Source organism: Agelaius phoeniceus, chromosome 1 (assembly GCF_051311805.1).
Source record: "Agelaius phoeniceus isolate bAgePho1 chromosome 1, bAgePho1.hap1, whole genome shotgun sequence".
In the NCBI taxonomy this organism is placed as follows: domain Eukaryota; kingdom Metazoa; phylum Chordata; class Aves; order Passeriformes; family Icteridae; genus Agelaius; species Agelaius phoeniceus.
In genome coordinates this window covers 47,302,785-47,330,424 of record NC_135265.1, presented here as the reverse complement: position 1 = coordinate 47,330,424, position 27,640 = coordinate 47,302,785, and the positions used below count along the sequence as shown (strand labels likewise).

Genomic DNA, 27,640 nt, shown 5'->3' with positions numbered 1-27,640 from the left:
GGCTGTGACTTATTTTGGCAAGTTAAGTGACTTTAGAAATTCTGACATGACAATCTGGAATCACCCAGCTCTACTTGCTGCTAAACTAGCAGAAGCTAACACCAAGCTTGCTCTTTATGAGGCGAGTACTCAGAAAAGAAAACTCAGAATCTTCTAGTTTCTAAGCTCTTTCTCATGATGTGCTCTACTTGATTGAAAAAGCTAAGCTGAACAGCAAAATTGCCTACATACACGAATTTCCATGACTCAGTAAGAGTAATGTTTGAAAGAATGACAACGTCAACCCAGACATAGCCCACTGAGCAAATAAGGTTTATGGGCTTCTTCAATTAAATACATCATGGCTTTTGTGAAGGACACTACTTTCAACACAGAAAATCAAAGGCCACCTTCCTGATCATGTTAAACTCCTAAGAACAAAACCAGGGCCAATGCTTACTAGTGGTCAAGTACACCAGTGAGATCACACAGTCATATGCACTTCATCATTGTCCAAACACACTCTATACTGAGTGTCCTGGAAATGTGATGTGTGTGTATAACATATTGATATTTTGTAGAGGAACAGGATCACCTAGTGAGGTTTTCTTAGTCAGCATTTGCCTTTCTGACTTCAGAAAAATAACATTAACCTATTATCTGGATTTTCCCCCCATAAAAAGTCCATAAACTAGAACAAAAACTACGTAAACCAGAAAAAACATGCCAATCAGTCAATCAGTGCTGTAGTAGTTTAACATTTTGCAAATATTCTAGAAAGAGTCCATTAGAATGCAATGCATCCAGTGACCTGTGATGGTGACAGGAAATCATCCATTCTGCAGCCAATTTAAAGAGGTTAATGAGCTGGTAAATGCTGTCTACATTCCCACATACTGGGCAATGAAATTTAATATGTACAAAGCACCAAAAACAGCCAAGCCAGCCACTCCTAATTATACTACAAATCATGAAAAATAAGAACAACATAAACATAGGAATCTTGAATTTCACTAAAAGACAAAGAAACACATGATTAACTGTTGTCAGCATACAGTAGCTCAGAAGCTGGCCAATATGTCTCTCCAAATAAGTTGTAAAAATGCAGGCAAAAGCATTTAAATGAAAGCACTGACTTACAAGCTAACAAAAGTCAGGAAATTAAAAGTGGATAGTATTCTGTCCTTGGCTCACACAGGTATGTTTTACTTTATACCACAGCCTTAACATTTTCCAACCCTTGTTCTTGTATTTCATTTCCATGTAAAACTGGTTTCTCAGTAGACCATAAAACTATCTTCTCCAATTCAAGGTCTGTTGACCTAGTAAGTCCAGTCAAATCCAAAGCAGCCTTTATGATTAATGAAAGGGTACACAAAGGCTACCTCTAAATGAAAAAAGACTTGCTGGAAAACAGTTAAGGTGATTTTGTACAACTAAGAATTAATGGCTGCAAATAAGACTGCATTTGTCAGCAATTTTTATTGGTGCAAGGGGAGAATTGAAGGAACAAGAAAAACTCTTCACATGTTAAAAAAGCAGAGATGTTTGAAAATGAAAGTATTCTCATCTATAGCCCATACTGCAGAATGTTTCTACTGCCACAGTTGTAATATTCACTAATGGATTTCTGTGTAGTATTCTGCATATTTAAGGACCAAAAGTAACACCTTCAACAGGAGTGCGATGCCAGTAATCCATCATTCTATGGCCAGCAAGCATTGCCGTGACTGCGACAATAAATGCCAGTCAAGACTCGCAGAAAGAGGCATTATTAAATCATCCAAAATCTTTGTGTAATTGAAATAGATAAGAAAAATATTTAATTCATCCATTTTACTGTTTCACAGGGAAAGGTGGGCTTCATGTTTTGCATATACACATTATTATTTTTCTCTTTTAGGTAATAGGTAGAGATTGGAACTATCTTAAAACCATATCAAATACACTGCAGGAGTCTGAAGACCAAATGCAGATTCATGATACTAGCATAGCTAACATTATATTAGTACATATCATTAGTGTTCTGTACAAATTGCCACAAAGGATCCTCAGATGTCATGGCATATGCATATCTGAGTGTAACCATAATTATACATTCAAACTCACTTTGGCATAAGGCTTCATCCAGAGTACCTTGTTTGTAGCCTGACACTTAGCTGCAACATTCCACTCCCCAAGAGTTTAGTTGGTTAAAAGCAAGGTCAACTAGACAGAGATAGGGGCAGGATCTGAGAGGAGGATTTCCATATTGTTGTTGTTAAGACACATAGAACACATATAGGTAGGGAGAAGTCTGATAGAGCTCTGTTGGCAGATTTTGTGGGTTTACTCCTATGTTGTACCTTCCTAACACATTTATACAGGTAGTATATTTCAGAGATCTACAAATTAAACCTATTTGTCTTAAGTACAAATAAATCATTCTAATAGCATATCAGTCAAACTTGAACAAGATTCCTAAGCTGTATGCATAAGCCAGACAAGTATTTCATTGTGTACCTTTTACTTCAAAAGCCTTTATCTTTATTAACAATACTCCTAAGGCAACAGCCATTTTCTGAGCTGCCTATGATGTAATTTATCCTGGAGTGACAACCAAGGCAGTTCTGAAAGAATTCAGATACAATGTGAAACATACTGAATAAACTATGCAAAATTGGTGCCAGCCAAACGATGGGAATTCTTACAGCTGTTCACTCAAGAATTTGCCTGGCTATATCTTATTTCTTTATTTTAGACACAACAGTGATTTCATCAGTTTTCAAAAATGCTAGAATACTTGGAAGTTCACAATATTAATTACAACCTTGGCATTTATGCATATCTCAAGCACCAGAGGTTTCTGTATCTGAAAGCATTGTTTATGCTAATTCACAAGGAACACCAGCCATGTGCCTCTCTGCACTCCGCTTTTACAGCAATTAAAAAAAAAAAATCTTATTACATATACAAACCAGTAATCCACTAATCCATAGCTACCGACCTGGTAGTATCCAACACAGGCACAGACTATCAGCAAATTTGGCCAGGAATTGACTGTGGTAGCAGCCTTCCTAACTCATATTCTTCAAGCATATTCTATATTTCTAACTTATTTATTTGTCTCAAAGAGGAGATAACAGCCACAGAAGCCACAAACTAGGCATGCAACACCTGCCTGTGCTATCAGAAATGGAAATGACAAACCTCCCTTGTTAGTGTTCCTGAAAAATTATGGCTAAAAAAGAACTGATAAACCCTTCAGGAGACCTTTTGAAAAGAATCGGAATAAAAGAAAAGGCAAATCAATAGACTCAATAGCTATTAAGCACTTAGAAAAAAAATGCACCAAAATAGTACTGAAGTCTCAATGTATTACATCTGAACAGTGCCAAGAGACAAAGAGACAGTATATTTTTTAAGAAAAGGCTTTCTAAGAAAAAATTTTTCTTCATTGAAGAATTATCCTCGTAACTATATAAAGCCAGTTTTCATTAATGTAATGCATTAGAATCACCAGCCACAGATTATCTGGAATCTTCTACAATTCACTTTTGCATTAAAAAAAAAAAAAAAAAAAAAAAAAAAAAAAAAAAAAACCAGAAAACCCAAAGCAAAAGCACCTCCACACATACAAATAACAAAAACCTACCACTGGGATAAACTAAAAAACAAGGAACTGGCAAAATCCTACAGACTAATGGAATTCAAGTCCGATGAAAATCCAGACAAATGACTCAAGCTTAAATACATTCCAAATCTATAAAGTGCCTAAGAAGGACATTTGTATTGAGCACACAACAGAAAAATCACAGCTGAAGTTCTTACATTAAACCTGCTTTCTCTAGTCATATCTTTTTTTAAATCATTTATGATGCATAATGTTTATAATATTAACAGATTCAATTTTGACTCCTACTGACACTTAAAGAAATTCAGTTCTAATACAAATTCATAGACTAATGAAAATTATATCGAAGTGAGGATATACTGGAACATCCCAGACAAAGTAAGAGCCAGAAAAACAAAATAAAACAAAACAAAACAAAAAAAAAAACCAAAAAAAAAAAACCACACCAAAAAAAAAAAAAAAGGAAGAAAATTAGTATGATATGTAGTTCCAGAAAAATAGTTCAAAACCATAGATGAATCAATTTCACTTTAAATTATGGAAACCATCCTTATTTGTGAGATAGCACTCGGATGTCAACCTGTCACAGCATATGCCACAGCACATGTCACAGTTGAGACAGCCACAATACATAGAGTATCACCATGCAGCTTCAGAAGGCTTTAAGCATTATTCACCCAAACAGAGCAACACCATACCATATGAGAAGGCTTCAAGCATCTGCCCATGCAGAGCAACATCACTTCAGAAGGCTGCAAGTGGCTGCCCTTGCTGTTCTTCAGCAGAACCTTTTATACCATTATCTTTCATACATTGCACCTGTGTGCCCTCTGCTCCCTTTGGTGGTTGGTCAGTGCACCTGGGCACACCATGGCTCATTGCTGTCAATGCTGCTCACCTGACCTACACAGCTGTAGCCCATTGGGGATGAGGCTCGGCCACAGCCCCACTCCCAATTACCACAAACTGTACCTACATCAACCTACTCTGAAGAGCTTTATGGACATTTAAATCTTATTAAGGGTTTGGACTTAGAAAATTTGCCTACTCCAAACAAATTACAGCTTACTTAAAACATGAGAAATAAAAGCCAAACAAGGGACAAAAGAAAATACAAATCCCAGAGAAATACAAGGTAACATCTTGATAACTCTGACCACAATATGAGCAATCAAGCTCTGTAGGGATCCTGGCACAAAAGATATGTAAAGTAAAAGCTTAAACAGTCTGTTAAGAGCAACAAATAAAAGACTACAGAAAGGAATCAAGATTGTACAGGAAACTGCATGAGATCTGTTTACAATATTTATCAAACCAGTCCAAATATCGCAAAACAGATCTGTGTAGATTTATTTAACATTAAGTATTTATGCCAGCAACTATTTTCCAGCTACTTAGGAATATCTAATTCAAATATTAGTCTCTCACATTTTGAGGTTAATAGACTGCAAAAATCAGATTTAGCAAAAATCCATTGTGAATAAAGTGGGTTAATTTAAAAGTCTGTCACAGACACACTTGTAATTCCTGCACAGCTGCGCTGTAATTGCCAGTCATAACAGAAACAGCAACTTTATCTGTTCAATGCAGAAATATTTATTTTATAGGAACTCTCCAGCAGCATAAACTACTCTCTACAAGAACTTTTCATTTTGAGTCCTACTTGGTAAACATCTATTGATAGCCAATGGCAACTTCACCTGAGAAAAATCTCTATGACAGATTATTTCCTGGAAAGTAGAATTGTCATTTAAAAGTTTCTCTGGTATTTTTGTCAGTTCACAAATGACCAAATGCTTCTGCATTAAATATAAATATAGCTTTTGGAGGATTCTATTCTATGGACACTTAACTTTAAAACAAGATTTGCCAAACTCTCCTTCTATAGTGTCTTCAGATATGGAAAGAAAGTTAAAAATGCATATGGCTTAGTAATCAAAATAGTGTTCTTAAAATTATCTTATAGAATAGGCAGTACTTTCTCTTTTAGGAATGGTGCTCCTAAACTAATCTAATGGAAAAATCAAACTGTAGAAGAGCAATATTTAAAGCAGTGGGTGTTTTAGAAATCTAGCAAAGTCAGCATTACTAAATAAAGGTTCTGAAAGCTGCATGCACAAGGATGATGACCTCTATCTTTTGAGATTTTAAGTTATTTTTCAAGTCTAATTCTGAGCAAAGTCCTGCTCACAGAAACAGGTTATGGTTATCAGCAGTTGTAGGGTTTTCTGTATTAATGAAACATCTGGTAATATGATTAAAGAATGTAAGAAAGCAAAACTCTGGGTGGGGATCATAGTTATAATATTTCTAACACTGCTTAACTCTTAGATGCTTTTGAGATAGTAATTCAGGAAAGTGCATGCTTGACAAAAAAATGTATTCCAGGATGAATATAGATGATGGTTCCATTAGCTCCTCCATTAAAATTTGACCTCTATATACTGCAGCCGAATTTCCAAATGGGCCGCATCCTTTTGCATTGGATGTTCTTCATTTGTACAGAAAGACTTTCAAAATTAGGTTAAAATTAGATTAGAATTAAATCAGTAAGTTTCTTCTTGACAAGTAATGAGTCTGTGTTACTCAACTCTTCTTTCAAATTGTCTCATATCTCAAAATTGGAGCAATACAGAGTGTTTCCTGATGTCTAATTTATGGGGTTTTTTTCCTGGACAACCATGGGTTTTTAAGAATGGATAAGAGGCAAGGAAAAGGACGTATATTTTCAAAAGATAAATTTTAACTATCTAATTGTACAGTTATTCATCTAGTAATGCTTATTTGTTGTAATATTAACACATCCTATCTGGAATAGTGAAAGTTCATACACTTCATGAGTTTCTGTAGACACTATTCCCCAATCCTCAAGTTTTGAGAGATTTTTTTCATCTTAATTTTCTTTCTACCTTGACTTCTTATGACCACTGGCCCCTTCTGGGAACTGATGAAATAAACTCTTGCAAACACTACATGAATGGAATGGCACGACTTCTTTTGTTGCCAGCTTCAGAAGTCTGTTGTTTTGATTTTTAGCGCTGAAATCATCTAACACTTCATCTTTCTTTTCCTCAATAACTTTTCACCAGTTAGTTAGGAAAACTGAGGTGCTGTTTGGGTCTTGCAGAGGTTGTCAAAGCTATCTACAGGCAAGAAAACATACCAAGAGTTGTGCATCTTGCTAAGAAGTGCTACACATCCAGCAATAGGTTTGCCATACATTAACTTTACAATTAGGATCAGCGAGATAACTTTAAGTATGGGGAAAAGGAATCAGATCTTGTTACATTCAGCCTGGAGGAAAAAAGTAGAAAAAACATATGCTAAAACAAGGTTATTGAAACTTCTCATTGCATCTCAGCCCATACTCCATCTTTATTGACACTGATATTCTTGGAGAAGAACTTTTCATCCTTCACTATATCTCTTATTAGGTTATTAATATAATATGTTATGAAATACTGACAAATGAGATTGTGTTTCCAAAACCTATGAAATATGGAAGCATGGAAGCACACACACTAAAATATAGTAGATCTGGAAAAAAAAACTTGTTATAAAGTTGATTTCCTATTTAAATTCTCACATTACTTTAGATCTACACACCACTATCTTTAAACTCAGTTGTGTTACTTCAAATTGTGGAATTTCTATTCTCCCAAAATGCACAGGTGAGGACAAAGAGGACAGTGGTAAACTGGACTTGCATGTTTACTTGGATAGACAACTTTTAAATTTATGCTAGGGGTTTTTTTTCTACAACAGTATCTTAAGCAAAGTTCATTAACTCCTCCACTGTTTGTACAGATTTGATTTATAAGCTGTTTTATTTTTGAGGTACCTAAACCATATTTTTTGCTTTATTAAACTTTCACTTACTTCAGTGAAAAAGCCAGGAGATGATGAAGGACATAAATTATGCAAACTTTATGTTCCTTTAATCTGGCCTATTTTAATATAAATCTCTCACTACCTGTGCAAATGTAAGAGAATACTGGTATATCACTCTTAATCTAGGAATTCTTAATCTAAGACAAAGCACCTTGCCATTAACAAAAATGAAAAAAATCCATCTGAAAAAATGACTACTCTAAAATCATGATTTAAAAAAAGTGAGGTTTTTTCTGGAATCTTGTAACAAGATGAAAAATTCATATGATGTTTTCTGTATGAGATCCCTATTTACCTACCTCTATCTATCTGGGTGATATATCTTTGTAAATTCCAGTAGACACCTTATACAGCAGCACACCATGTGAACAATAGCTGTAGGTTATCTAGTAATGACCAAAAAATGCTACATGACTGCAACTTAGAACCAAGCACAACCACCAACAAATTCAGAACCAAAAGCAGTCTCACCACAACTGGTTCCCCCCATTTCCCCCAAAAAACAAAGATTAACTTGGTAATTTGATCTTCATACACCCTCTCAGAAATATTTCTGACCATGAGATCAAAGGGAAATTATGGATATTGCTGCGTACCATTGCCACATGTTCAATATAAACAGAGAGCTTCACAAAACTATTGGGAGGTATGGTTAGATACAATGCTACTAACATAGCACTACAGTATTTGTAATAAAAGCATCATAGTTTTGAACTAATGCCAGACAATCAGAAAGTAAAACCAACAATAAATATGCAATTTTTATTTCTATAAACGCTGTCTGATTAGAAAGCCTAAAGGTCATACTCCAATGATGATAGAATAATAGATTTGTTTTTTCAGTATATAAGCAATTCCATTAGAATTTTACAATCAATCATAAATCTTATTACATTTCTAATATACTAGTACAGTACTGATCAATACACAGAATCACAGAATGGTTCAGGTTGGAAGGGACTTTCAGGATCCTCCAGTTCCATAGGCAGGGACACCTTCCACTAGACCAGGTTGCTCAAAGCCCCATCCAAGCTGGCCTTTAGCACTTCCATGGACGGGGTACACAATCTGTTCCAGTGCATCACCACCCTTCTAGCAAAGAATTTTTTCATATTATCTAATCTAAATCTACCACTGTCCAATCTAAGGCCATTCCCCCTTGACCTAACACTACATGCCCTTGTGAAAAATCCCTCTCTATCCTGCTTGTAAACTCTTTTACTGGAAGGCTGCATAGCAATAGTCTGAGGATCTTTCAATTAGGACACAATATCAAGGGAATTCTTCATTGACAATAAACTTCTTTAAAAAAAAAAAGAAAAGAAAAGAAAAAGAAAGAGCCACTCATTATATATACTGAGTGTTAAGACCCTTTGCTGAGCAACATTTCTGTAATCACTGTAATGCATCACTCCTGTCATTAAGCAGTTTAGATGACAACTGATCTGCACTCCTGGTATGCACCACATAGTCAGTAATTACTACTACCCTAAAATGGCTCTTTGTACCTGAACTAGACAGATCACCCTAACAAAGAGAAAGTTTAGAGGTCCCCATCACAATATTACATACAGAAAGATGTCAGATAACAGAAGCTTATTTAATTTATTAAACAAAGAGTACATCTCTTACAACTGCAGTACTTCACAGGGTACCCAAATTACTTTAAAAGATGGTGATATGTGCTGGAAGCAAACTAACTAATCAAAGCGGAACACACTGCCTTGACTAATTTACACCAAGAAATAAGATTCCAAAGTAGGTCCCTGCTTACATCAGAGACAGTGCATTGAAGATTAACTTCAGGATCTCCAATACCAGCAGAAAAAAAATCAGTGCTCAAGTTACAATTAATTCTCAAAACTTTTTAATTAAAATACATATAACCAATAGATATGTCAGATTCTCCATTAGCATAAGCTTTTTACCAAGGCTGAATGCTTGTTCTGACCTTGATACAATTTTCAGGGAATACAACTAAACAGGACAAGAATACAATTCTTTCTGTGCTTTGTACTTTGACAATTCATAATGCATACCAAACCTATTTCTGCATAATTTTGTTTAAATCCATTTTATGCCATCTGGAAGAAATAGAGAAAGCTTTATTTTTTGAAAACCATTACTATTGCCAACCACCAGAAGCAAGCCTGTTAAAAAAATAGAATCTTACAGCCCCTTCTTATCAAACACCAAAAAAAGAGCAAATGATAAAAAATTTGAAAATACAATAGGGCATAGCTTCTTTCGATAATCTTTTTAAGTGGAAAGCATCAGATAAACATATATTATAGATTTTTTTAGTAATCCATAAAAGCTTCCAATAGATCACATTAAGCCCTTCTTTCTCAGACCAAGAGAATATTGGCACTTTTCTATTCTACTCAGAGAATTCACTGGGAGGAATTACATGAGTTTAGCTACAAATGAAGATCACTCGGTAGTGGTGCAATGTGTCTTCAACTTGCTATTGCTGCCATAACCCACTGTCTTCTCAGTAAGTAAAATTAACAGCATGAAGAGAATGATTACCAGACACTTTAAGGAACTGTGATAGTGCCAGCAGTAGTGGTAAGACCACCTCTTTGGTCTTCAAATTTCCTCTTTTGCCCAATTTACTTAACATTTGATCTTTTGTGTTTAGACATTCCAACACTGTCAAATAATCAATGAGTTTGAAACTCTGCTTTTAAGGATAACAAAAGTAGAAACAGTTGCAGTAAATTAGTGGCTTTAAAACCACGCATCTTTCTGTCCACCTACTCATATTAAGAGCAACTGAGGGAGCTGGGGTTGTTTAGGCTGGAGAAAAGGAGGTTCAGGGGAGACCTTACCACACTCTTCACCTCCCTGAAAAGAGATTGTAGCCAGGTGGGAGGTGATCTCTTCTCCTGCACAACCAGCAACAGGACAAGCAACATTTCAAGCTGCACCAGAGGAGGTTCAGGCTGGACATGAGAGTGGGCTGCCCAGGGAGGTGGTGGAGTCCCCATCCCTGGAAGTGTTCAGGAAATGACTGGATGTGACAAAGGTTGGACTCCAGGATCTTGCAAGTCTTTTCCAACCTTAAAGCTTCTATGATTCCAGTTATCTCTGGCATACTCTGGTCCTCTTGAAAGCAGGCTAGCAGGCAGAGCACTGATTTCCATATCAAAACATACTATAAAAGAATGTTTGAGGTACTTGAACTATGGTCTCTTACTTCTCTTATTTTCTGGCTGGGTCACATACACACACATGAGCAAAGGAACCGGGCACCACTACTCCATTTTTAACTTTTCTCCCTAATACAGGACTTTCCCTGCCCAGGGAAGTGTGGCAACCTCATTTCTTCACCTTCTTCCCATCACTTGACAAATTTATGTTACCCTGAACCAAACTAAGCTTCAGGCTGAGACTGATCTTTTTTACTGAAAAATTATGGGGCTTATTGGGAAAAGCAGAAAGCGCCTCCCTTTTATTTTAGTGATTAAGGGTTTAAAGCTTACTAGCTTTTTGCCCCCATTTCTTTTAGACTTAGATGGTTCACTGTACCAGAAGAGTCTTTCTGAATTGTTCTGTTGCATGATATTGATTCAAATAGGTGGAAGACTTATCTATTAGTTTTTATCATTAAAAAATGTTACTGAATGTCATTTAATGTAATTTTCCAAGCTGGATAAAAGGCAACAAATTTCATGTGTTTTTCTCTCTAAAATCACTTATCTGCAGATATATTATCCACCTTGTTTCTAAAAAGAAGGAGGGGAATAAACATAATATATCTGCAGTAAACTTGTCTGTTCACAAAAATAAAGAATACAACCATATAGAAAACTGGCTTCAAGTTATCCATCATTACGGCCCACTGCCTTATGGTGGTTTTGTGGGATTGCATTGGTTTATGGGGTTTGGGGTGAGGTTTTTTGTTACATTTAAGAAATTTTAACTAAAAGATAATTTGTACTAGCCGATAGCAAACAAGAAAATATTAAATATTTCAGCCTATTTTTAAATATTTCTTTTTGGTACACAGCTGGAACTTTGTATTTAAGAAGTGGTTACAATGACAAGTGGAATATAGAAAATATAAGGCACAAAAAACTAATTCCAGGTGATTTTTATGGCAATCAAGAGCTAGGTTGGATTAATTACAAGAATTAAAGTGACAATTTCCAATAAATTCTAAAAATTAGAGTTTATAAAAATTACTCTTGCCAAAGATACAATTATTAGCTCAAAGCTTCAAAAGTACTGGACAGCAATGGAAAATTCAAAGAAAATTTTTTCTTATGTCAGTCATGACAGAATTAATCCTGCTGGAATTACAGAAATAACCTTAACTTTGATTTTGAGAGTTTAATCTCAGTAGAGGATTCTTTCCTTTACTGAGGTTAAACTCAGTAAAGGAAAAAATGGTATTTTTTACATTACTCAAGAACTGTAGAGTAAAACCCATTTGCTATCATGCATAAAACCTAGCAGGCTATCTAGTCTTTCCCAAATGATTTTTTTCTTTTTTTTTGTGCATTACATTCAGATCATCTTCTTACAGTAAGTAGAGACACTTTTGATAGTAACTCCTATGTGACTTTTACAGGCACTTCAGAAGTGTTTTCTGACACCATTTCTTTTTCGTCATTGCTTTAAAGTACATTTTTCAACTTTATCTAATCAACACTGTGAAGTGGTAAATTTATAGTCCCTAATGTAAGTTAATTACTGTAAATCATAGAGTCAATTAAAATATGCATTTCACCCTCAGGCATATTTTTCTTTCAAATTACAACTTCAATAAAATCCTAAGATCTAATAGAGACATTTATTTGGTTGGTATGACTCCAAACATAAATAAAGAGAGATGGAAATGTACTTCCTCAACACCGGTTTATAGCTGTTACTGTTAACTATAGTTACACAAATGTGACTACAACAAGCAAGGAATGATTCTGAGCAATGAAGCACTTGTATGTAATTATTTGGTAACATCAGGAGAACTAGGAAAATATTTACTCTTCAGTAAAGTTGCTGTTGATGGCTGTATTGCCAAGGGCCCTCCATCAGTCTTAAAGTCAGAATGTTTGTATCGACAGACCTATTCTCCCTTTGTAATGTGTTAAACAAAGAAAGCATTAATACCTTAACCATCAGGCATATGAGCCATCAGTCAATCCAGATGCCATCCAACCATTATATCAAAACTACCCTGTGTAGCATGAACCCTTTGAACCCTTTAAATTAGCCTGGACAAATTCCCTCCTCTCCCAAACGGATTTCCTATTGTAAACACGTACTTTATAACAAACTCAGCATTTTTCAAATCCTTTTCTATCCAGAAAACTCAGCTTGGTAAGGGATAATCACTAAAAAAACCCCTTAGAAATATGAGAGGGTTTTTTGTTTCAGACTTTACAGTACTTCAAACTGCTGTCAGTCCCTGTTACAAGCTAATAACAAATATGCTAGTCTAGCAGAACAGTGACCAACTCTCCATGTAACAAAATCTCTAGTACTTTTTAACATTATTAACAAATCATGGATTCTTTTGTCTCCAAAAGCACCCTAAAGTGCTTTTCTACCATATATTTCAACAGATAGAAAAATACAGAACTCAAAACCAGTATACATGTGAAAGTATAGTTTGCATACAGCTGTAACACTATGCTCTGAAATAGTATTAATATATACTTCTATATTCTAACTATGGATTTTATTTTAGTCCCACGGTAACAAAGTACATTGGGCAAACTGTACCTAACTTCCCGGCAAGTACTTTTCTTCAGTTTTGGCATCAATTTTTAGTGGCTTCATTATCAGAAGAATTAGCTCATTTACCCCAAGAGAGATCTCGTTATATTTCTGATGCTCTACTTCTACAACTGTGCATCATTCATGAAAGAATCACTGAAAAATTGGAATGTCCTTGGATTTCCAACACTAAACAATCCTTTTTAGTCAGTTTTATCAAAGCAGTGCTATCTAGGTGTTAGTTAGAAATTTACTGCCAGAAAACAAAACATGATGCCAAATATCTGTTATTCATATAAAATATGCAAGTTTGCAGTATTTCTTCCACTATTTCATTGTAAAGAAGAAAACTCAAATTTTATATGTTCTTAGACAAAAGTCTGCAGCAAGAGAAATCATTTAGTAGTCTGAGAAAAAGTGGTGACACAATGAGAACAGAGAATGCCACTTTCGCATTTGCTAAATATCTAACTGAAGTGATTGCCAGGTCTAGAAAACAAGACACAATCTGTTCTAAATGAAATGGCGTGTATGAGAATAATGTTGATGTTATGGTAAAAGAGGCATTTCTTTTTATGTTAACAGTGTATTCCAAACATTTCCCTTTTTTTAAGAAAACACTTCCATAGTTTAACGCTCACAAGGCAGAAAATATTCTGGAGACGTAGACTGCATCCAAACTGTCTTCTAACACATTCCCTCCAAATAAAAATACAACAAATCATTGTGCAGAATTGTTTGAAGAGTAAATAAAAATTCTTCAGAGTATTTTCTTTCACCAGTGTTCTACTTCACTGCTTACAAGGAAACCTGAACACTAGCTAGAAGCTTCTGTCTGTAAATATCATTGGTATGTCAGAAGATTTCCCCATTCCCTGCCTAAGCTTCTTAAATTACATTCAGATTTCTGTGGTACCATAATTTGGCACATAATTCAGTATTTTGTAAAGGTTTTGTTTCTATTTCCCCCTCCAGTTGTTGGTTTACATTTTTCATCCTGACTGCTCTGCAGGATATACATCCTTACAATGCTTATGTGAAGTCTCGCAGCTTCAACATGGAACATTGTTAACCACCACGTTAAAACCACACCGAGATATAGGCTGAAACAAAATCCTGCATTACAGGATACAACAAATGGTACCATATTTCATCAAAACATGCAGCAAAGCAACCCAATTCCTGATGGCAAAATAAAAATTAGTCATATAAAAAAATGTTTGTTTGGGCTTTTAGGAGATTCATAGGAACTTTCTTTGAATTCAGTTCATGGGAATGCACGTTCCTCAGTTTCAAAGCTTGGTTTTCCAAGTTTAAATGAGGACTAAATCCAAAACAAATCTCAACAAAACTGTTTTGCTTTGCCTGGTATGAGTCAATATCATGTAAAATGCCAAAACACTTTTTGCCCCCCAGGTGGAAATGGCAGAAGATCCTATATTCACTTGGAACCCAGCACAAGTTTTCTAAAAGACCACAAACCACTCTAAGTATTCCAGGTATGCACCGAAATCTGGATTCACTGTACATTGCAAAAACCCTGTGCAGAGCATGAAAATTGAAATTAATGTGTACTTAAGATAATTGTTGAAACTAACTGGGGATCAACTCTTAAGTTGAGAACATTCTTTAATTCAACTAAAGCAGTGTTTAGCTGTGGACCTTAGGTGTGGATATAAGCAGCATCACTTGTGTTCACAGACCAATCTCCAGATTTTATACACAATCTCACCTGGTCACACTCATTAAATCAAAACAGAATTAGCATGACATCCACAGAATGCAAAACTATATAGAGCATGGTTTGGAGTACAAGGAAATTGTCTATTCACAGTACTTTCCTTCATAAGTTTCATCCCTTATATAAACCACTGTAAATACACTGAGGACAAAGTATGGCAAATGATTAATAAACTCAAATGTATGTACTGTATTTGCTGTGTGTACCTTTTATGTTTCTATTGGAATGTGGACATGTATGTTATAGAACATTCATATTAGAGTCTTGAACACCTAGGGGTCTTATTCTGTTTATCCTAACCACAGGACAGAAGGTGAAACTCAGCTAAATTTATGTGAGACATTCCGACTTGGCCTGGTAAGGAAAGGCTAAGCAGAATTTAACTGGTACCACACATGTCCTCTTTTGAAACATTCTCTAATCTACTCCTACTTTTCCACTTTGCTGTGAAATCAGCACAGTCTGCACCAAACACCTACTTACTAAGGCTACTTAAATTACTTCAAAGGACAGTCTTCAGCAAAGTACAGGGAGAAATAAGGAAATTTAAAGGCTTAAGATGTGTGAATGAGCATTTTTTAAGCAGCTCTTACAGATTCTTACCAGCTCTTGTGTATCTTCTGCTAATGGCAAAAACGTAGCTTCCAAAATAGCAACTTGATCAGTGCTGAGCTTCTGCCACAAACTAATCAGCATAATCACCAGATGGGTGGCACTTTTCAACTTTGCAAATGCCTGGAACATGTTGGCTTGATTTTCTTCTGCTGCATCTGCTAGAGCTATTACCTGCAAAAATTACAAACATCTGTTAAATATAATTTTACCATCCGTGAACACTCAACACTGAAATTACCTTTGGCACACTCTTGTTTTCCTTTAGAAGATCCTGAGGAATTCTGTTTTCCATAAACACAAACCACCGAGTATTAAACGAGTTATCATTTATCTAGATTTTTCTTTTGCATACCCAAGGCAATTTCAAGTCCATATGGCAACAGGATTAATCCATCTAGTACAGTAAGTGTAGAAAGGATTTTGTTTAGAGCATACTTTTAAGGCATTCCTGAAATTAATCCCCATCATATCACATAATACGTGACAACAAACTAATTTTCAGGTTTATATCACACACTAATCTCCATATGACCAGTAAACCTACTGTATTAATCAAAAACAACACATTGATTTTATGCTATTAAAAAGGCAGCATATAATTATTTCCATTGGAACACAGCTGCCATCTGTTATTTTATTAACTCTCATGTCTTTCCATGTTTTGCCCTAGTTCCTTCAGCGTTTATGCCAAAATGTAAACATTATGGATCATGTACATGAAGGCAATATCACTTTAAGTCCCAGACATTATGAAAGAATTTTCAAAATAAAATAAAACTAACAGATTCACTTCTTCTAATATGGTAAGTGTTTTGCTGAGTACTTCAAGATGGGGAAAACCTATTATATGATACTCGGTTCAGAAATCATTTCAATAGGCAATTGCTGTAACTTCAGTATGACAAGAGACTTTCCACAGTATTTGCGCTGGAGAACTTCAAGTAAAGGAAAGGTACAAAGGTTAGGGATTCATCCTGGGGGAGCACAACTTAAAAGACCTGTTCTCAGGAGTGCCATTATATCTCCATGCTACCCAAACATCACTTGGTTTACAGAAGTGTTGATTATCTGATTGTTATTTAAATCAACACAAAGCACCTCTCTCAACCACTTTCTGTTTATTTATTTGCAAGACAGGGTAATAGGTGCTTGACTGGAGTTGTGAAAAGCCTCATAGAAATGCAGTTAAGTGTAATTAGTATTACAGCAGAATTTACAAAGTACAACTTGCAGAGCCTGATCCATTAACATTTTGGCAACAGCAGAAAAATGAAAATACTATATGATGCATCTTCAGCAGGGAAAGAGAGCCAACCAGCTGTTAGCATTTGGTGGAGGAAAACTATTTTTAATCTGCAATGCTGGCATTAGAGATGTATGTGTGTTCCCTCCAAGCTCCCATGTGACTGGGAAGATAAAGAAAACAGAATTTTAGGGAACTATAAATATGAAACATTTCAAACAAAATGTGTTGATAGCTTTTGTTTTAGATTTTAAAATGTAATCTTTCCAAATAAAGCAGAAAACCCACAGGACACCCATGAGTCCAAACACTACACAAATCAGAGCCAAGTAACGAAATAGACAAACAAAAAACCCCAGCTAACCATGTGAAGGAGAATGAAGAAATTAATCCTAAGCAGTGAAAACCAACATAACAAACTTTGGTCAGAGAACAGTAATGATACCACCAACATGTCACCTGATGCATCTGTGTTGGCATTCAGTTTGCCCTGACCAAAGCCTTGATGCTTTCCACACCTCATGCTCTACAAAAGGTGAAGTTCCATATCACAGTCAAGAGTTATGGGTGACAAAGAGTTATGGGTTTCCAAGAGTTATGGGTGACAAAGCCACTGATAAGCAGCACACTATGTAGCAACCTACACCAGCTGTCTCTGACCCATGTAACAGTAATTTTATGCATCGTACAGCTTCATCTTTCTGAGACAAGCAACAACAGTAAAATCTTCCTCAGTCTAACAGAGCCCTTCAAATACAATTTCTTTTCCTGTCCAATATACAACTGAAATTTTGGGAAGAACAATGAATGAAGATGAATTTAATATGCTAATGAGGTGTACTCATTCACTGGTATGCTTCCTCCAAAGTCATCACTGACTGGGGATAGTGCAATTCAGAATTCCTGGCAAGCTACCTGTACCCTACCATGGATAATGCTCAGACAACATTAATTTTATTGAAGATCTAAGCAAACAGAGTTACCCTTGTGTGACAACTACCTGAACCCCACTTACATAGCAAAGGCTACTTTCTGGAGTCATTCATAAATTCCCAGGTGATTTCTCACTCTGTGCTATATTTCAGCTGACACTCTCCTATGTACTTCAGAAACACAAACAGGATAAAGCAAAGTAACTGACATGGCCTTTTACCTTATGGAGCCTTCATTTTAGGATAGGTTTTCTTCCTATTTTATAAACATGAACAAAGGAGATGCTCACCTTTTCACAGGCTCTAGGTGTAAAACAAATATATCCCAGTACTTCCAAACAATACCAGATATACCAAGTCCATAACCTATTTTGAAAGCAGTTTCATAAAAACCCTTAAGAAGAACAGCTATTAAAAGTTCTTCTTTGGCACAAAATTCTACAGTTCTCATGCACAATAATATTAGGCAAATGTTATAAAAGTGGTAGACCTAAGTTTCTAAAGGAGAAGTGCAGTCTTTAAGCATTGCAGGTCACTGAAACATAGTAATTAAATCTTCAGATAACTGCATATATACAAGCTCTACTTTAAACTTACAGAAATAACAAGGAGGGGAAAAAACCACTTCTAAGCACTAATTATTCTGTTAACAGATGAAGTGACCCAATATAGCTTTCTGAGATCTGGAATATCCAGGACACAGGACAATACAATATGAATTACCACACTATAACGCAGGCACACACAGACATAGTAATTTTTAAAAAGCCTCAAGACTAAAGATTCCTTGACAATACATGGTTACACAGTAAATACTTGAGAGGAGGGGGGGAAAAAATCTTTTCTCATGGAGTAAAATTACTCTAAAAATCTCCCAGGACACGAGCTACAAATTTTAGAAGTATTCTGGGGCACTTCACTCAAACACTTGTGGAATTTAGGAATGAGTAAGTTTTAACAACATGACATTAATATTTTTAATCATTTTATTTTTGCCTGAACATCTCTATTTATATTTTGTAATATTTGAGGAACATAAAGGATCTGTACCCTTTGCAATCTGAGATCTTTGTCTCTTCAGACTCAATCATGATTTCTCCATCATTTCCCAATTTTATTTTCAGTTCCCAGAGTAGCTGTTCAATCTGTTTAATATCTATTTTATCTAAATAGATATAAAATCTTATAAAAAAAGAAAACCTCTCCCTGTCTCAATTTTCACAGGATAGGTAGGAAAATACATTGCAACCAACAGTCTCAAATGTAGCTTGCATATAAAGATTTTAGACCAACTGGAAACTATTAAGTAAAAAGTCCATCTACATGGCATAAGACCTATCATTGCCTACTTAACATTTTTCTTTCTCCTTCTTCAATATCACAAAGCTTTCAAACAAAGAAAATTAAAAATAAGTTCTTCAAATGATCTTTCTAAAATTTATGAATGAAAGGAAAGTATCTGATACAGGAAATATTTAAGAGATACTGAAATAGTGTGGATGTACAATATTGAACATATATTTTTATAACTGATCAAAACGTGCTTTTGATTTATATTATTTTGATTTTTTTTCTGAACAGACCCATACTCTCTTTCAATACATGTAACTACAGAAAAGTACAGTTAAGTTATTCTGAAAGTATACTGTAAAAAAACAAGTAATTATCTCTAAACAAAGATCATGTTTAACATTTTTACTACATTTCATATTCTCACTTGCAGTGGTAGAACTGAAATTCAGATTTTTTTTTATAGTCTTAAGAACTTCATACCCCAACACTATTACAAGGATTTGACTTCAATAATTTCCAAGTATAGAACATTTCTCAATGTTTTCAGCCTGAAGTGTTTAAGCAGAAAGATGTCTCTCCATGCTTATTTCATTGCTAAGTAGGTCTTGTAAGATGCCAAGCGTGTGAAAACTGTAAACTAATGCTGATGCAAGTTTTAAAATCAGTCAGAGTTCTCCATCATTAGAGGTAGTGTAAGATATTTTTAGGTCATTGTTTAACATCCAGCTATAACTTCAAAATTAGTTATGCCTCTTGAAAAAGGCTTGCAACATAGCCCACTCTTGTACATGCAGACAAATTTCTTGAGGCAATAATGGACCTTAATAATGACTCTACCAGGCTTCTTCTAATAATATAAAAAAATACAAACACAATTCCAAAAATACAAAACACTTTCTTCTTAGCTGGATAGGAAGTTGAAGAAAATTTTGAAAAAATAAAGGGCAAGAAATGATCGTGAAGTTCCAGGGAGCTTCCTTTGTGTTGGTAGTATATTTTCTTGGAGTCCCTAACACCTTTGGGACTGAAAACCCTGCCAGATTTTATGCCTTATCCTAAAATGGAAAGCAGGAAAAAGTGACAGATAATATGGTTTTCTTTTTTTTGTTTGTTTTGTTTGTTTTGTTTTTGTTGGTTTTTGTTTGTTTGTTTTTGTTTTTGTTTAAACAGAAGAAGAAAAAAACCAGCTATTCACAACTGGTAAAAAAAATAGCCAACTAGTCTCACTGTCATCTAGTTCTAATATATTTGGTTCAGCTTCCAGAATTCTGAAGTAACTTTACTTTTAGCAGAAATGAAGTATGAAGAAACAGAATTTTGGCATTTAAGGAATAGAGAATCTCTTTACATGCCATCCATAGCACTTATGAGCAACTCTTGTATGAAAATTTTGTTACAATGTGAAAGGTAACATCAGAAATTTAACTATTCTGAAATGAACACATGGATGACGAAGCTCACAGGTCTCTTCTGGCAATTGTTTTTACAGAATAATTTATTGCAAGAAAGTTAATTGATCTAACCCCTTTCAACTATTTTTAAGCAGAATTAGATCTTCATAAAGCAGGATGTTAATGAATATAAAGCAGGAAGAATTGGAGACCTGAGAAATGCTAATTATGGCTTCTTCATTGCTGTTGACACAGGACACTTACTTCGAGTCTCACTCTTTTCCCAATTTTAGAGAAGGAAATACAACTCACTTGCCAAACCTAAAACAAGGCCCAACAATTTTTTGTGTGTGGTTTTAAGAAGTCTCCATCACATATCTTAATTCACATAGGATGTGTAAGCATTTGAAGTCAAATATGTTTTTTCTTACAAACCCCTTTTTTTACCTCTATATATGAAATTCTTAATACCCTTACTCTAGAAGCAAACTTTTTGGTTTTCTAAACAGGCAAGTCTCAAAGTAGTTTCCAAGACAGAGAAGTAGTGATTAGCAGCCTGATTCCCTGTGCAGACGATCTCACTCAACAGCCATTGTGCACAGAGCTTTTGACAGGTGACTGAAGCTTTATGGAATGTGGGCAGAGATATCCATGTCAGAGGGCGATCTTTATCGAGCGCTCCGTCACCAGGAAGAATAGGCACATCCCTGTCACAAGGGAGCACTTCTAAACGCCATCGCGTTCCCACAGCGCGGCAGTGGCGACCTGAGAGCGCACGTTGGGATTAAGCACCCCAGGCCACAATTATCTGACCCTTATGAGAATGTCTCAGCTTGTGCTAACCATGACTGCAGCTCTTTAAATTGTGGCACAGGACCACCATGATGACAACAAAGCTTCAATTCACTAGACACCAAATACTCGACTTTCAAGTGAAGCTCAACATGGCCTTGATGAGAGAAGACAGCAGAGACAAAAGACAGTGCAGCATGATGACCCATGCTTTATCTGGATGCACACAGCTACCTCCTGAAAATCTACTGCCTCATTTGATGAACATGAAATTAACACAAGTAATTACTATAGCAGTCTGTGCCACTGAAAACAAGAGTTAGATTACGAAAATACTGAGGGCTGTCAGGGAAGCTGTGTGGTTTTGTTTTCTTCTGTTGCTTCCAAGACAGAATTATCACTAACAGCTCTACTGCACCTTTCTAAATTGGATTTTACCACAAAGCAATACTATCTACAAGCATAAGAAAGGCTGCACATTTTGATGACAGTCAACTCAAACACTTGCAAGGGCTAAATGCATTTACTGTTTACATTCAGAACCCTCTCTTGCAACTTCACAAGTATCAAAGCTGTGTCTTACACAAAACCAAAGTGGGAGTGGATTATTGCCACAGAGAATCATGCTGCATCATTTATTTTAATTCTTTCATTTTAAGAACTAGTGACAATGATGTCAATAAGAAAATCTTTGGGGATAAAGTAAATATAATTTCAGCTATACAGTAGCATAGTGGTATAAATATGGTCAGTTCAAAAGGAAAAAGTATCTCGAGCTTCTTAATTTTTCCTCTTTTGAATACTCATTAAGAAAATAGGCTTCTTCTTCAGAAGTCTCTCTCTCCAGCTTTTATCTACACTATTATAGTCTGAACAGAATTATTTTTGAAAATGACTGCAAAATATTTAGTGTGTTTAGAACCCCAGACACCTGAGTGCATTATCCAAAAGTACTTGATTACCAATACATTTAAACCCAAATAAAAACCCTGATAGGTCAATGTCACTCTGTTCCATAGGAATTTTCTATTTTGTCCGTCCTAAGTATATAAACAACTTTCCCCATAAAATCCAAGAATGAAGACCACCTGGTTAGCTCTACTTTAAATTAGTACATTCTAATTAATGTAAGAAATTCATATTCCTTTGATTCTTAACATGCAGCTCTTCATGTGCATAAATCAATTTCAAATTTTTTTCTGCCTTAGCAACACTAATCTAGTGGCAAAACCTGCTTGTTCTCATCATTGTTGCCAGTTTACTGCTTATTTAAACCATTTTAGTGCTTTATACTGCTGCCCATCCTTGACTGAGCTTCCTTGTGTAAAGCCATGGGAACAGAAATGAGGAATTCCTTTTGTCTCTGATGTCCCATCTGCAGTAAGGATTACAGTTAAGATTATTTTAACTTGTTCAATATACTTACCTATATTTGTCTCTTTTTTCCTATATTATCGGCTTTTAGTGTTTGTTTTTAAGAGTTTACCAATTTTGAGACACCAGATGAGTTAATATGGTCAATATTAACAATACAACGATGATTATTTAAATACCTGACACCTCCTCTCAATGGCCTACACACAGGTAAATATTGCAAGCAGTTTTGCATGGGAGAAATTGCAACAGTGAGAAAAAGTAACAAATTCTTATTTGGTACAACTGTTAAATACCAAGATGGGGGCGAAAAATTCTTGGAATTATGCTACAAACATGTTCCAAAATATATATGGTACTTTGCAATGCATTTAAAAATAAGTTCTACATTATAAAATCCAAATTTAAAAGTGGAGTTATAAAATTAGTAGCTTATCCAAGTGAAGTAACATCTGTTACAAATTACATAAAACCCACAAACACAGTGAGTTACAATGAATCCTTTACTTAACCCTTCAAAACAAAAGTTCTATTTAGGCAAAGGGATGTGCTAAATAGCACACAGATATGTCACAGAATCTGTGATAGTCAATGAATGTTGAAGACAGAGTTTCATTGTGAAGCAGTGGTTGAATTGGCAGCAATGTATATAAAATACAGCCAAACATGAGCTAAATGGAGACAGAGAGGTGGAGAACTTGGTCTGTGTCACCAAATACATGGCATTATGTAATGACGAACAAAAAAACTTTACAATAAAAGAAAAAAAATTAAACAGTTGAAGTTGAATGCTTCAACTGTGTGTTTAAATAAGCTTTGTACCTAAAAAACCAGTTGAAAAACCAGGAGACCCAACCTGAAAAATTTTAATTGCCTATCAGAGCAATTAAATTATGGATGGCCAAGAAATCAAGACAAATATATCAGATTGTACTTCTGCAAAAATTAATGTACAATGAAGCTCAATGGGTCAAACTAAGGATTCATTTACCCCAGTGGGAGCACTGCATGCATTCAGTAAAGGCAGGATTTCATCCTGTCAAAGACCACTACTCTCACTGTTATCAGTCATATGCACCTAGTGGGGGAAAAAAGCATTTGCAGCATGTTAGATATCACGTGATGAGAGTAGTTTTAGAAATCTAGAATAAATCCACAAATTATTGCTTCCCAGAAAGTACACTGTAAAACAGGTCCTAGAACAGCTTCGGTTCATATCTATATCTTATTGTAATAATGAAAAACAAGAATGTATTGACATTCAAATACATCTTGAAAAGAGCAATAAGAACAAATCCAAGTAATACATAATATAGCTATTTCCCCTCTGTATAAATGAACACAAAGCTATTCCACCAAATTCTATTCTGAGACCTTTAACAATAAAAATATCAATATCAAACAAATCAGCAAGCCAGCTGAAGATAGAGAAGTTCTAACCCGAATTCCAAGCCACTGCCAATCCCACTTGCAATTTTGGCACTTCTGCTTTATACTGAATTAACTGAAGAAATTTCCAGAACTCCTCATTCAGGTGGAGCTAGTACATAATTTTAAGTAATTAAAAAACATTGTGGTTGACTAATACTGTGTCTAAGAGTAAAAGTAAGGCTAAGAATGATTAAATTAAAACTACACATTCTGGAAACAAATTCCAAACATAGAAACCAAAGAAAATGGATGGCAGGCTAATTAGAAGCTCAGACTTAACTATAACACTCATTTCAGGACCTCTCTCATTAAAATTACTTTTCTATTTTGAGACACTTATGGACTTTCTCTGTTATTAGTAAAATCCTGAGAACACATGACAGTACATTTAGAAATAAAACAAGCTTCCCAAGTCAAAGTGCAAAGGTCATCATACATGAATTGCTTGCTTGAATACTTTGTCTTTGAATTCCAAGTTTTCCATAATGTCTTCTATTCTTTTTTTACTGGAAGAGACATAACCATTTCCAAACATAGAAACATCATGATGAAATACAGGTTTTGTAAAACTCAGTCAAAAACCACAATCTATTAACCTTGAAGAAAACGAAGCAGAGATTTAAGTTCTAGTCTTACTGGATTTACTAGGAGGAAAAAAAATGTTTCAAAAACATCATGGCATCATTTAGGAAAGTAAAAATTCATTGTTCATACAAGGTGCTAAAACAATATATTTCAGACAAAGAAAGCTCTTGTGTTTCTCCACAGATGAAGTACAGCACAGACCACATTAATGCTTGCTTCACCACAATACCCAGCAAAAAACCCTTTATGAACTGCATGCTACTTCATGTGACAATAAACTTCTAAGTCAACAGGCACTGCCATACAGCTATGATTATTTTTAGTAGGGTACTTTCATTTTCTGGGGGCAAGACAAGTATTGAAAGAGCAAAAATATCCTACTGCCAAGTCACACAGCAGGCTGTCTTAACCTAATAATGAAGCAGCAAAGAGCTGCATCATATCCCTGCTTGAAACCCTCGACCTACAGAAAGAGAACAAAACAAAAAAACACCTGAAGTAACATCACAGTGTGTACAACAGCAAATCTTCAGGTGTTGATGAAAAGAACATATATTTTTAGGTCACCAAATTAGTTGTGCTACAGATAATGGCCAATGATACTCATTCTTCTGCACACCTGGAGCTGCACCTTCTAACTCTTCTCTCAAAGTGAAGAATTAAGAAAATTCCCACCTGAAATACCCTGCTAAATCACAAGCACAAAGCCTACAGGTACACACCAGGTGCAGTTTTCTTTACCTGCACACCTGCTTTAGCCACACAATAAACTCAGGCAGCGCATTCTGCCAGTTAAACATAAGATTTAGAACTTAGGCAGAAATAAAAACAATATTAATTTTAAAAAATTAAAAGAAAACAAACAAACAAACAAAACACAAAAAACCCCAACAAACCAAAGTAAGAAAATATTCATCCCAAAAAATTTATGTTCAAAATAAGATGAACCACAAAACAAGTGATTATTTTAGAGTGCAAAAATCATTTAACTGAGGATTATTCTAATTAAGTAAGCATATCTCACCATAGGCTATGGGTAAATTTCAAAAAAGTAAGTCTGCCATTATATATGCACATACATACTTACAGGGGTGAGACTTTACTGTTCAGCGTAACATTCTGTGCCATTCTCCCGGTGCACTTCTAAACACAGCTGAAGCTATATGGCTTTCTAACTTTCATTTCAAAATACAGTATTTATTGATCCACTTATGTCACAAAAAACAATTCAATTGACAATTGGCAGTAATGGCAAAAGTCCTTCACTAATGTATTTGGAAATACGACTTTATACCTACTTGCAGTAAGACAACTACTAGCTCCACTCATATCCCTCACTGTTGTTTTCTCCTTAAAATGAACGAAAATATGGAAGTATGGAAGAGCTAGTAAACAGTATAATGAAACACCTCCCAGTATGTTTAGCACCAATTCTCTATCAAAAAAAAAGCTGTGTGGCAAACTTACCCATTTTTGACCTAGCCTCACTACCTATTACCCTAGCATGCTGACAGTAAAGCAAAACAGTTCAGGCCACCTGGAGTAAAGGGGAAGAATCTCTCACTTTTTAAAAGTCTTTGAAGTCACACTCAAAGATTCACAGTTCACCATTGCTTCCTAGAAGAAAGCCATTTTATCCATGAAGGAAAATTTTGACACCATCAAATGTACAAGCCTTAATGCCTTTAGATAACAACCTTCCATGCAAAGATCTGATTCCTCAACTTCTCCTTTATTCTAACAAGCAGCTGAGCTTATGGAGGAGATGGAACAAGATGTACAGTTTTAAAATTTTAAGTCCTGCTAAGGCTAAGATTCCCAGTGGGGCTGCTAGAGGTAGGGAAGCACAGGGTAGAGATAGCAAGTGTCAGGTACAATTCAGTGTCTGAAATGTGATAATTAACCTTGTAACTTTCTCTGGTTTAAATCTAGAAAAATCTCCTCATTGTCTGAGCAGAAGTTTAAGGATAATTCTACTGCATATCCACTCAATTATGTAGAGCAGGAAAGAGCTTGCTTTTCAACACTAATATATAATCACATGCAAACACACCCCACTAAATTAGTAACAAATGCTCTTACTGATTTTGGCTGAGATAGGCTTTCTGATAAGAAAAGATTTTCCTTTAAAAAAAATGCAAAAACTTAATTTAAACACTTTTCTTTTTCCCCTGATGTAATACAGCTGAAGTTCATGCCCCAGTTCAGTCAAATCTAATAGTTTTAACTTAGTTTCAACTATTACTGCCATAACAAGAGGTATTCAAAAGGGTATTTATGTTTCCTTTATTCTATTGCATCAAAGTTAGGAAAACACATCTGGGTAGCGTACACTCTAGCCACACTGCAGACCAAAAATCCAGATAAACGTTTTGTCTAGAGGGATGACTAAATAAGTTGGCCAAATATCAGAACAAATTCACTTTGATGTTTTCAGTTGGTGGAGCTCAGAAACATGACCTAAGTTATACAGTTACATCCCCTGAAAGAGTAGCAATGCTCTCTGCCTTCAGCATCTGTCAGGGTAGGAGAGGTGGAGGGAAAGTATTTGTTATGGATGAGGGCAAAATTCAACATGGATAAAATGATAGGAACTTAAGGAAAAACATTTGTCTACTTTCACTCATATTCATGAATAGTCCATATTCATATCTTTTCTAGGACCACCTCCAGTTCTTGCTTCCACTGTTTCCAACAGATGCCTTGCAATCTGATTAGGAGTCCATAAAGAAAGATGGCATTTGAGACTTACACTGCAGGTCCACAGAGCTGAAATCAGACTGCATTGACAGGTTCCATGCAAGCAATTCCCTCTAAAGTGATGCTAAGCCACTAGTCAAAAGTTAATGGTGAAAATATATAAAAATAGATAAAACCTCACATGAGGTGTATAACAAACTGCCTGAGCTCCATCAATCATGTAAGGAAGCACACAGCTGGACGGTTGTTAAATGATGGGACTGGAGAGAATTACTGAGCACCATTCCTGTGGAAAGAACTACTATAGAGAAACCACTGTTCAATGAGAATATG

General features: G+C 35.4%; 1 protein-coding gene across 1 annotated transcript in view; it reads right to left on the bottom strand.

The window, feature by feature from the left end:
• The window catches only part of BBS9 (Bardet-Biedl syndrome 9), a 283,138-nt gene that overhangs the window by 142,762 nt on the left and 112,736 nt on the right, over window positions 1-27,640 (bottom strand). The window contains exon 20 of the mRNA XM_054645353.2: window positions 15,555-15,737. Within this exon, the coding sequence (XP_054501328.2) occupies window positions 15,555-15,737 (183 nt within the window). The remainder of the gene's footprint in view (window positions 1-15,554; window positions 15,738-27,640) is intronic.